Source organism: Nannobrachium achirus, assembly GCF_963921795.1.
Source record: "Nannobrachium achirus genome assembly, chromosome: 15".
Taxonomy (NCBI): Eukaryota; Metazoa; Chordata; class Actinopteri; order Myctophiformes; family Myctophidae; genus Nannobrachium; species Nannobrachium achirus.
In genome coordinates, this window is record NC_137822.1 from 2,865,803 (window position 1) to 2,879,144 (window position 13,342).

The following is a 13,342-nucleotide window of genomic DNA, read 5'->3' on the forward strand; positions in this document are numbered from 1 at the left end:
TTTTTTCTTTTTTTTAGTGCAACTTCGAGCCAAGATGGCAGTTGTTACGTTTCGGGCCACATAGAATAACAACGCAGTGGTTATCTTTACCTTTTTAACCACCAAAACTAGCGATATATATTCCTCTAGCACTCCAATACAAGCTAACCAAACAACTGAAAAGTAAAAAGATTTTAAAAGTCATACTATGTAACTTTTTTCAATTAAACAAAAAAGTTATTTATTCCACATAAATAACCATTCCACACGTCTGCCGGCTTTTGACTCGTGCCAAACTGACGCAGGCACTTGGAGGGAGTGCTTTGGAAACTTTTTATACAGGTATATCTTTGTAAGTGGTTTGTTTTGTTGCTTTCCAAACTATTCCACACTATGCTTTATTCCCAACATCAAGTGTCACATCGCAGGTTTGACAGGTGTAAAAACAAAGCGGGTGAAATTCTTTGTCGTTACAAGCTCCCATCATTTGCAGTTTTCAAGAAAGGGGAAAAGAACAGAGATAGAGCTCGATATGGAGCAGTTCGACCGGACCCCGTTATGACCGCGTAGCTATCAGAGGTGTCGCCCAAAAAAAAGACTACAAAACCCAAAAGTTACACAGTATGACTTTTAATGACTATGAACATAAACATCAACAGTGACTTTAAAACTGCGGCGACAGTTTTAAAAAAAGACAGGGGAGAGAGAAAAAACTAAATCAATCTCTTCAGTTTGGAATGGTCTTCTCTACAGTAGCAAAAAATAATAATAATAATAATAATTATCGTAATCACCTCAATTCGATGATATCATACATGGATTCGTAGGCCAGAGAGCGATATTAAACCGTTGAGTGGTGTAGAGTAGAGCATAGCATGGCCTATATTAAGAGAACTAGCAGGCAGTCCACAGTATTTTACACATGCCCACCAAGACAACCCTGGCAGCCCGCTGTATATCAATGCGTTGGATTGTGTGTGTGCGTGTGTGAGTCAGTGTGAGTGTGTGTGTGTGTGTGTGTGTGTGTGCGCGTGTGTGTGTGTGTGTGGGGGGGGGGGGGGGGGGGGGGCATTAGGGAGTGGCTTATGGAGAGAAAGGAGGCGGCAGATGAAAGCAAAAGCCTAAAGGCCTGATTCATACCTAATCATGTCATCGTTGTCGGGTGGAAACCTTGTATGTCCAAAACCGTTTGTTTTGTAATTATCATTTTAAAAATGATTTAAACTAGTGAAAACAGAGGATCTAGGCGTTGTGTGCTTGTAGATCCTCTGTTTTCACTACTTTTGTGCGACTGCCTTATATGATGAAGCAGGGCTTTACTTCGCGAAAAACGTACAAATTTGAAACTTGGGAGATACGAGGTATCCGCTCGACAACGACGATATGGTGGTGTCCAGTGCCAAAACAATTAGCTGATCTACAAGCTCACACAACGCGTCACGTGGGCATTGTGATAAAAGTAAAAACCTGACCATTCTTACAACGAATGAGATCCTCGGCTATCGGCTTCTTGGCAACATCTTCGAACAACTCCATTTTGAGGGGCTTCGGTTCCAAACAAAGGAGTTACAGCGTCTCGCTTCGCTCTTAGCTTTAAGGCCATCACGGAGGATGCGGCGGAACCGTGGTGTTGCATGAACCATCTCGATACAACATTCCTCGTGAGCGCGTAGATCGGCTATTTTAGGACGCGGGACACCGCGTTACGACGTGAGTATACGCGTTTAAAGGCATAACGAAAGGAGGGGGGTGGCGTATAAAACGTTCTCAAAATGGGTATGTGCGACATTGTGCGTGTTGTGTTTGTGTGTGGCGCAGAAGCGGATGATGGCATAAGGAGTAGTGTAAGTACATGGAGATGATCGGGGCGGGGGTTTTCTCCAACTGCATGACATGGGGGACATTTTGAGGGCAGTTCTGGGGGATAATCGTGGGGCGCCTGCCCCCGTTTAGAAGGTCTTCCTGTGGATGGCACGTGCTCGGTCCTCCTCGTATTCTCTCTTCGACACCCACATCTTCTTAAAGGTGTCCAACGACGCCAGAATGGAGCCGCTAGAGATGAGGAGGAAGGAAGAGGATAGACGTGACGATGGATCCTGAACGTGAACATTAGCATCAAGACTGTTTTAGATGTACAGGATATAGAGCAGGGGTTCCCAAACGTTTTTGTCTCAGGGCACCCCATAAATATTTTTTTAATCCGAGGCACCCCTACATAATAATTTTCACTCCCAGCACCTTATATTTATAGCATATCGTCGTTGTCGGGTGTAAATGTCCAAAACCGTTCGTTTTGTATTTATCATCTATAAAATGTACTAAACTAGTGAAAACAGCAGATCTACAAGCACACTGTGCTTGTAGATTGGCTGTTTTCACTAGTTTTGTGCGACAGTCTTGTATGATGAAGCAGGGCCTTGCTTTACCAAAAGACGTACACATTTGAAACTTGGAGATACGAGGTTTCTGCCCGACAGTGACGATATTTTAGTGATTATGTTGTGAGGAAAACGTTGAGATAATAGCCATTTTGGTTAGAACTGACTGAAAATAACGTTGTACTTCAAGTTTAAAATGATACTAAATATTTTTTCAAGTGTCCAAATAAATTCCAAATATTGTCAAATGATCTCGTGGTGCCCTGTCACTCACTTTGAAAACCCCTGATATAGAGATATACATATACAGGTCTATATATATATATAGATATACATATACCGTACATATATATATATAGAGATATACATATACAGGTCTATCCCAAAAAATGTGAATATTGTGTAAAAAAAGCATTGCAGATGCTATAGCAAACCAAATCATAACTGACTGCGGAAACTTCCCACTGGACTTCAAGCAACTCTGACTTCAGAAGGTTGACATTTCCCTATTATAAATCCTTGTTTTGAGTGGTCTTGTGTAATAATGTAATATTTTGGTATTCATGAGCTGTATGCCATAAGAATCCAACATTTTAACAAAAAAGGTTTGGAATAATTAACTCATTGAGTGCCTATCCCGAATTAGTTCGGGATATATTATCGCATCCCAGAGTGCCTATCCCGAACTAGTTCGGGATATAAAAAAAAAATATATATATATTTTTTTTGAAATTTTTTTTTTGGACCCCATCAAATCTAGTGAACATGATTTCAATCGCGATTTTGCATGTTCCACCCCCATACAACCCCATCTAACATACAGGGCAGCCATGTTTGTTTACATAACATGTAAAACATAATGGCGATTATCTCAAGAATGCCTGAACGGATTTCCAATCGGATTTTTTTGTTTGAAAGCTGTGAACAAACTGCACAAATCCACTCCAATGCAATCCAGGATTGCATTGGATTTTTTAGAGCTCATTCTTCTCTGTTTTTTTCCCATGCATGAGGTGTGCAAGGTTTAATCATGGCTAAGTTGACGAAAATAAGGCTTCTAAAATGCTTGGTAGCCAATAGCTAACTTCAAGCTAACTTCATCCTCTTCCTGTACATGCACAAAGGAAAGTGTTCAGGCAAGTCATGGCTGCAGGGCTTCTGCATATACCAGCATATCTCTATGGGATTTTCTATGGCCACTGGGCGCCCTCTAGTGGTGAAAGGGTGGCACTAAATGAGTTAAATGAATGTGCAATGTATCAAGATTCCAGATACATTGCACACTAGATACTAGAATATATTAAAGTAAAAAAAAGGAAAAAAAATATTCAATTTTTTGGGGATAGACCTGTACATAATTGAACCTGGTCCAAGTATCTGTTTAGCTTGATATATCAGACTTTTTAAGTACTATATAATGCAACGCACTGAACCCCCTCTATCGCGATCCACATCAATGCCAGTCAAGCGTTGGATTTAAAATTAAGTAGATTGACATCAATGGCGGCAGTCAGTGTGTTCATATATTGAAATGTTTTATTTATCAAAACATTATTTGTGGAGGCAAGGACCCTCCAAAATCAGCATCGGACCCAAAAACCTGGCATCGGTCGGGTTCTAATGAAAAATAAAACTGCAGAAATGGCATCTTACCCGATCCAAGTGGAATACAGCCTCTCCTGAGGAGCAGAGATCTGGACACAAACACAGAACAAAGGTCAGAGGTCAGATGTATACGACATTCAGTGTTGAACGGTATTAATACACACAAAAAACCATACAATACAATACAATACAATAATAGGGTGTGAGAACCCATCGGTTTAGCCAGATCCACAAACATAGTAAAACTGCGATCCATTACTTTTCTTTTCGTTGAATAAAACATTGTTTTAAGCAATCCATATGGTAGGGTATGTTAATACAATGTATCGTCGATGTCGGGTGGGAACCACATATTATGTCAAAAAGAAAAGAAAAAAAAAAGAAAAGAAAAAAAAAAACATTATTTCTTCAAAGAAAATTATATTTGAAAATAGTGAACATAGCCAATCTTCAAGCACAGAACACCCTTGTGTGCTATTTTCACTACTTTTGTGTGAGACTCTTCTTGAATGATGAAGTACTGTAGGGCATTCATTTATGACAATACCTAACAACTGTTTCATTTAGAGGTGGTCTCTCTGCTCTTCTATCGAGTCATTTATTATGGTCAAGTGGGACACCTACTGGTTGACAGGAGGCATTGCATGAAAGTCGAGGTGGAATGTATCCTCTGCTCAAACTAGTGTTTCTGTTATAGCTGAAGAGACATTTCTGGTGCTTGCGTAGCTCAAATTCAAGTCCCGGGTAGGACTGCACAGGAGAATTACGGATCACAGCTTTACAGGTTTTATCTGGGGATGGTTCAGTCTAGTGCTAACACCTACCTTGATCTTCACGTCTTTGGGTGCGAGCTTCTTGACTTCAGTGAGCAGTCTTTCCCCAAAGCCTGTCAAAGACCATTAACAATTGTGCTTTTAGGAGATGCTCTCTTACTTACAAAGCTCAAGGTCAGAGTAAATGCTATCAACGACGACAGCGTCAATGAATCACACAGCAACTGCGGTGCAGAGCAAGTATAAGCTATAGGTCTGGCGTTTGCTACAATGTAGCTCTGGGTCCATAGTGTTAAGTGTCATTCCCACCGGGAACGATAAAGATAAAGATATAATTTTACAAATCGTTCTCAACACATGTGGATGAAGCGTCCACACCACAACGATAACGTTGATGTGAACGCCAATATTATCGCTATAATTATCTTTATCGTGCCGAGTGGGAATGGCGCTTTAGAAGGGGTTCTCTTTATCGCTATGTCACCGATGAGCTCTTGCGCTCACAGCCGCAGTAGTTGTGTGTTGTAAATTGGGGTATTATTCTGCTCAAAATCAGACAAGAATTTGCTACATTACCGCCCGTTATATCTAATTAGACATTAGACATTTGTTCCAATGCAATTCTTCCCATAATGGTGCAAATCATTACGACTGATCGGAGCGATACTTTTCTCAGAGAGACTTCTGCGCATCGCTGTCTCTCTGAAGACTTCAATCTACGAAACAAGGGGCAAGAGTGCATTTATTGTTTTCAACGATTCCACCAACCTTTGATGAGCGTGGAGCCGCCGCAGAGAACGATGGTGGAGAAGAGCGTGCGCCGGAGGTCCATGTCGGACTTCTGGATGGCGTAGGCCAGAACTTCATGGATGCCCGGACTCTCGTCTCCCACCAGGTCAGGCCTGAACAGCAGCTCCGGCGCACGGAACCTGGCTGGACCGATCTACACAAGGGGGGGAAAGGGTTTTTTATTCTCACACAAAAGTACTTTCATTCATTTTTCATCCATTAATTGTCACTCAAATAATTGTGAATAATTGTGCTTTTGGCATTGAGCATTGGAACATATTAACCAAAATTGCATTTCTGTTTGGCATTAAAGGTCAGTCCACACCAACCCAAATCTTTGCAAAAAACTGTTTTAGAGACGTTTGCAGCGGTGCAGACTGGTGCCGTTTGGGGATAATGGTTGCAAGTAGTGTAGTTGCAAAGAGTTGCATTGGTGTGGACATGACTTTAGACTTTGTAAAGAAACATTGCACAGGGCAGATATGACCAATGACTTAAATATACACAGAAATTATTCCATAATTTTTTTAATGTAATAGTGGACATAGGCTATCAGCAAGCTGACAACAGAGCTTGTAGACTGGCTATTTCCACTGTTTCTTTTAAATGTATTGACATTTTTCAACATTCAGGGTTCCCACACATTTTTTACCAATTAATTTCCAAAACTTTTTCAGAATTTCCAGGACTATATAACAATAATTCAGCGCGATAATAAGTTGCTTACTCCTATGCGCAATGCCCAAAGACAGGTAGTGTATAACCTTTTCAGGCTGTGACCCCCGAAATAATCATGTTTTAACTGGGGACACCCACCCTGACGGGCACTAAGAGTTGAGGAATTTTGTATAACACGTTTCTATTGTGAAAATAGCAGATCTACATGCTCACAACGATCGGTTATTTTCACAATTTCTGCCTCTAATATTTGACAATTTGGCCAATGTTTAATTTGTCATTTGAGAGGTATTAACAAAATCAATAACCAACGACAATGCATAGCTATTTTTTCCAGGACCTTCCGGGACCCTTGATCAATTCCAAAACTTTTCCAGTACTGGAAAAATATTCATTTCAAAATATTTCCAGGAATTTCATGACCATGGGAACCTGAACATTATTATGCGAAACAATCGTCGATTATCACAAATAATTGCTATCAGGCGATTGCGTGATAATTGTGACAGGGTTAGCGTCACGCGTCAAGAACCCAAGGCAACGATCCCAGTGTGCGCTACTTACATTTAATGTGCTCCCGTCGGGTAGTATGTACTGAGCCTTCTCTGTTTCTAGAGTCTCATCCTTCTGAGGGTTGAGGGACAGATAACAGGCCCTCTGCAGAGATGTACACACAAAGCTTTGTGAGGAAATGTTGTGTTCTAGACTAGAGAATGTCAACAGTGATGAAAACATGGGGATTTTACACACGCACGCACGCACACACACACACACACACACACACATGTTGGAGTATAAGAAATCTGAACACACGCACGCACGCACGCACACACGTTGGAGTATAACAAATCTGATTTGGGCTGCATTTCTGAACCCCTGATTAGGGATGGGACAATAATCGTTATCTTTTATCGTGATTTAAAAACACACAATAATCGTATCTCGGAGATTTAAATTGAATGTCAAATTGTCCTCCATCATGCACTGGGACCTTTTATGTGTCGAGCTTCATATCTGGTACCACTTAACCTCTATAATTCATGGGAATAACGTTGATAGTCTTTTTTTCACTCTACCAAATCTCAAAAATAGCCGATCTATGATGCGTCGCGAGCTTGTAAATTAGCTATTTTTTATCAAACATTCAGCCCCAGAATAATCAATGTTGGAAGTATTTTGATTATTGTGATAATATCGTAAATTGCAACTATGTTGGTCAAAATAATCGTGACATGACATTTTCATATATGGTCCCATCCCTAAGACTGGCAATAAAATTAAAAACATACCACCTCTACCAGTTCACTCCTCACCTCTTTGATGGTGCGGACGACCTCGAACTCTGCAGAGGTGTTGAAATTGTAGCCCTCCTTACGTAATAGCAGTTTGAGGTAGCGGGACACGTCCCTTCCGGCAATGTCCACGCGCATGATGGAGTGGGGGATTGCGAAGCCCTCGTAAATGGGCACAACGTGAGTCACGCCGTCACCAGCATCCAGTACTACACCAGTGGTGCGGCCTGTGGCGTATCTGCGGGGGGAAGCAGACACCACATCTAGTTTTAGTTGACTATATATCATTAGATTTTGTGTTGTGTATAAAGTCACAGCAGAGAAACAACCAACCATGTAAACATGGACATTGGCCACAAACATATATTTTGGAACTGTCCAAAAATGGACAAATATTGGGAATTTGGGATGAAGTGTGGTCAGTAATAAAAGACATATTGAAATATGAAATACCAAAGACAAGTGTGGTATTATATTAAGGAAACTTGAAACAGGAAAACACATGGAGATGACATGTATCTGGTCAAGGTGCTACTAGCAGCCAGCAAAAAAGCAATAACGAGACTGTGGTATTGAAGTGACTCCCCAACTTGTGAGCAGTGCAGTGGCGTCAGTTAAGGTATGGCAACATGACTGGTGTCTTGCGCGCCTGCAAGACACCAGTCATGTTGCCATACCTTATACTATTTCCCCCCTGTAGGCCAAGGCATGGCAGCTGCCATAGCTTGCCATACCCCAATTGACACCTCTGGAGCAGTGGCTGTGCATTGTGGAGGAAATGTATGTCATGGAGAAATTTACACATAGACTCAGGATACAGGAGGAGTTGTTTCTTGAAAAATGGGAGAAATGGACTGAATAGTGAATACACGACCCGGAAGAATGACACCACGGAGTATTGAAATGGACTTTTATACGATGATGAAAATGATGTAAAATGTTGACCCTGTGAATATGTGCGCATGTGACAAAAAAAAGATGATTTTATCGTAATGCCTGGTTTATACTTAGCTGTAAACTGGCTTTAACGCTTGTAGTTTAAACGAGTGGGAAACAATTATAAGTGGAAAAAAGGAATATAAAATAATCATTAAAAAAGTCTGAAATACATGCATTTTTAGAGATCCTAAATGACATGTAGTGCATTCGCTATAATGAAAGTCAGAATCATGAAGCTTAGATAGTCCAACATGAAGTCCTGGATCCCATTATATGAGCATCGGCATGGTGCACGTCGATAAGCACAGACAGGCCACAGACTTGGCTTTTGTTCCTAACTTGGATTGGCATTACTAATTTTAGAAAGAATCGTCTAGTTACAAAAATAGACTGGCGATAAATGAAAGGATAAAAACATGAGTGCATGAGTGGAGAAACAAGGAATACAGATGCTTCCAGACAGGTGCAGTGTGTGTGCGCTGCCATCATGCTCTGTGCTGTGAGTAACTATACTGAGCAGACTCGCTTGACCTCGATTTTGGATCAAGATGGCAACCGACTAGTGTTTCAAGATGAATATGAAATCTGCATTTAAATCTATGGGAAAGGCATCGGTAAATAGGTTCGGAAAGCTCACATTCAATGACCGAGAGAGAATGGGAATGTCAATACAGGACACGATCAGACTGTGTCAGCAAGAACAGTCCGTCCACAACAGCATAGAGAGGGATATTATAGTAGGTAGGGTTACGGTGCATGGAAACCCTCACATACTTTTTTGGCTGTACCTGACTAAATAAAATCTAGAAGCCTGTAAGCCAGTAATTACTTACAAGCTAAGAACGGCCTGCATTGAGATGAAGAGAGCAGGGACATTGAAGGTTTCAAAGAACACCTCCGCAGCTTTCTCCCGGTTTTTACTGGGGTTGAGAGGGGCCTCGGTTAGCAGCACAGGATGCTGCAGACAGACAGACAGAGAGAGAGAGAGGTACAGATTTATATAAGGAGATTAGTAATAGCAGTATGATCATACTGGGAACATATTCAAATGCAATACCCTGATATTGTGATGCAAGTTGAACCGGTGTTGTGTGTTAAATTAAAATTATACAATTGTAATTTAAGTTAAATATTTCAAGACAGTGCTTCCTTGGCGTGCTGGCAACATACACAAGACATGTGGTGCTGATCAAACCAGCGATTTGTGTGATTAACCCCAGACAGATAGACAGACCTTTTGTCTGGTGGATATAATGAACAGTGTAGTGACTTTCAAAAGGTTGAATTACAATACCTACCTTTAACCACATGAACTAGCATCCCTAATCTGGGGCAAATATTCAGAGAAAATAGCAAATCCACAAGCGCTTTGCGAGCTTGTAGATTGGCCATTTTCGGTGAAGAGATTTGGTGTAGACTGAAAAAGGTATAGGCGACTAAGTGTAGAAACACCTGGAGGATAGCAGTCAAATACCGTAAGACTATATAAGAACCTACAGTACCTCTTCAGAGAAGGTCTGCAGCTGCTCCTTAGAGTAGACATACTGCCAGATCCTCTCCATGTCGTTCCAGTCGTTCACTATTCCATGTTCCATAGGATACCGAACTGACAACAAGCCCCGGTGCTCCTAGGGACCGACAGGGGAAGGACAGAGAAAAGGTCAACTGAGTGAGAAAGAGTTAGTAATGCCAACACTACTACTAATAAATGCAAACTGATAAAAAGTTGGCAACCCTCTTAAACATGCCAGTCATCTAGGTAGCCATAGCATAACCACATGAACCCAATAGTCTCCAGTCTGGGGCACACAGTGGGACAAAATAGCAAATCTACAAGCTCACAACACGTCGCAATGCGACACGTGAGCTTGTCATGGGGAAAACACGATTAACCGGTCATCATATAGTTTTGGCCTTAAAATTCAGTATCAGTAGTACAGAGCCGTGAGGGACTAACTAGGGTTAAAGTGGTTAAAAGGCACACAGATTTAAAAAAGATCCTTAAAAAACACAGACCCTGTTCAGGTGCATGTGTGGCAAAACCAGTGGATAATTAGCCAGTAGCTATGCCCCTCCCAAAAAGCTTTTGTCCAATGCTAGCTTAGAATAACTTCCTGCTTGCCAAGGTTTGCCTTGGCAACAGCCTTGGCAAGCTGCCGGTTGCTAAGCTAGCATTGGACAAAAGCTTTTAGGGGAGGGGCATAGCTACTGGCTAATTAAGTTCTATGATGGGTTTCCCACGACTCTGGCCAGCAAGCTGTCCTGGACATGCAATGAAAACTGAGGACAGTCATGGATCTACTGCAACGCTACATGTGAGGTACTCGGGCTGTCACCATTATGTCATTTTACATGACCATTAATTGTCACTCAAATAATTGCGATTAACAATTTGATTGTGTTTTTGTTGTTGACATTTCCGCTTGGCTTTTAGGCTTTGAAGTTGCACATGGCAGATATGACACATAACCTACATAAACAAAGAAATTACTGACATATTTGACAACTTTATACTAAAAAAATAGCCGACCTACATGCTCACAACACGTCGTGACGCATTCCGAGCATGTAGATCTGCTATTTCCCACTATTTCTTTTTTTTTAATCTTTGAAAATATATGAATTTTCATATACATTTTTCAACATGGAATGGAAACCTGTGTCACTGTACAATGCAAGTCAACTAAGGACTGGAGTCTATTTTGGATTATTAATTTCTTTATAATTAGAAGATCAGAGACTTGAGAGACAGTGGGCTGTGGTACCTCTGCTTTGGGTCCAATAAATAGATCCCCCTCCAGGGCTCCCGCCATCACGCGCACATGCTTGGGACGGCCCACACTGGTTTAACAGGGAGAACAAGTAAAACATCAATTCTACACATCATGAAATTATTGATTTCCATAATTACAGGGGGGCTAAAAATGCACGCTTTGTTTATCGCAGTGATACGAAGGCTCATTGACAACTTACTAGTTGGGGAAGCAATATTTGGGGATCTGGTCGCCTGCAAAGCCAGCCTTGATAACCCCCGAGCCCTGAAGACAGAGACACAGTGTGCATGATTCAAGGTGATACGTGTGTCACTCATTCATTCATACAGGTACAAGCAGCGAAATGTTGATGTGCCATGTTCTGCAAGAATGTGGTAACAATAACAATTACAATAGAACAAGATCATAATGATAAAGACAATACTGGCTATTAAAAAAGAAAAGAAAAAAAATAGAATAAGGCTCAAATACATCCGTGTCGACCTAAACAAGCGGTGAAAACACCAAAATACAGCGAGAGGGCCCTGCGTTTCCACAGGTAAACACCACCACACTACTCCAGTAGCTGATGACTGCTGGTATAGAGGGACATGATGGGTAGAATATGTATTGTTTTGTTACGGTAACACAGGACAAAGTACACACCATTAAGCCTTTGAGAGAGACAGGTAGGGGGCACTGAAAATAATTTAGTATGGATGATGATGATGATGATGATGAATAAGCGCCATAGTGTAAGTGCTGAATGCCTGGTCTGATCCAACCGTGAAAGTGTGTGTGTGTGTGTGTGTGTGTGTGTATGTGTGTGTGTGTGTGTGTGTGTGTGTGTGTGTGTGTGTGTGTGGGGTCATGAGACTCAGCTTGAGGCAACAAGGAGTCATCTGCAGTTCCATGTAGGACAGCACCGGGCAGTGTTCTGTGTGATGGTGATGGTGGAGCCATAGGAATCATCATCATCATCTCAATCTCAGGTAGTACAGTAGTAACCAGAAAACTGGGCACTTGACAGAAGAATGCACTATTTGGGGGGAGAAGAACTGGCCACTGTTTTTTGGGGGAGAACTTGGCCCATGGATAATTTGGCCCATTTTGGGGGAGAACTGGGCACATTCTGGGCCATTTCTTTGCATCACACTCCTTGAACAGTGGGGGGCATTATAATTAACAACATTTACAGCAGATCCCTCCACTTATTGTTCTTAAAACACAAGCTGCTGTGTCAACACATGATATACACAATGTAGACAGACAGACAAAATGTGCACAAGTTCACAGCTCAAAATAGGTATTTTTCGAAAACAATTCAAGCTTGATGTGACACACACGTCAATATGTTTTGATTTAAACAGGTGATAGGTGAAATGTTTCCCACTGACACAATAGAATAGACATAACATCATTAACATGCTAGCATTAGCGGTGTTATTAGCAAGCACGGCTATAGCTTATGATCGCAAAGCACATGAATGTGAACTGTGGTGAAACGTCGCCGTCACGGCAGTAAGCTAACGTTGTTGTCATTAGCTGTGTAGCATCTTCTGTACAAACCACAGTTAAAATCACTTAATAAGCTCTGTATTACTTGGCACGGGCGGCGAATAGCGAAAAAATGGCAGATCTGCAAGCCCACAACGACTGGCGCCAGAGACGCGCGGTGGGCTTGCAGATCTGCTATTTTTCGCCGCCTGGCCTCGGCTTTTTAGGGTGTGGATCCCATGATATCATCATAATAACAGTTTTGACTTACATTATCGATAACAACGGGCTGGTTGGCTAAGATGTCATAGGACTCCATGACAAGCTCCTTGTTGTATCAGAATCGCTGTCTATCAACAGTTATGTGTCGTTAATTATGATGTTTTTAATCATAGGAATAAACAGCTCCGGGAACAGACACTATTACACTACACAACCGGTCCTTTCTCTCCAACCTCATCTTCTGTCGCGATGATGACTGCTCTCAACTGACGTGAGCGCCGTCCAATCGTAGCCGTTCCTGTTTTGACCGCATGACTGGGACCTGACTGGGACCGAGTTGCTCTGCGGTTTGTATATCCGGTTTTAGAGCGGATACGGAAACAGCCTGAAGCTTAAAATTGATGTGAACGCGTGAGTTTGGCGGATACAGTAGGCGG

At 41.7% G+C, this 13,342-nt stretch overlaps 1 protein-coding gene across 1 annotated transcript; it reads right to left on the reverse strand.

The window, feature by feature from the left end:
* Positions 1-593: 593 nt before the first annotated feature.
* actr1b (actin related protein 1B) lies at positions 594-13,132 on the reverse strand. The gene is made up of 11 exons (XM_080743130.1): positions 12,955-13,132; positions 11,407-11,471; positions 11,199-11,274; positions 9,936-10,061; positions 9,267-9,391; positions 7,516-7,732; positions 6,767-6,859; positions 5,504-5,678; positions 4,787-4,848; positions 4,011-4,051; positions 594-2,031 (listed from the first exon to the last, which is right to left on the reverse strand). The coding sequence occupies exons 1-11, from the start codon at positions 13,000-13,002 to the stop codon at positions 1,929-1,931; spliced, it is 1,131 nt and encodes a 376-aa protein (XP_080599256.1). The 5' UTR covers positions 13,003-13,132; the 3' UTR covers positions 594-1,928.
* Positions 13,133-13,342: the final 210 nt, after the last annotated feature.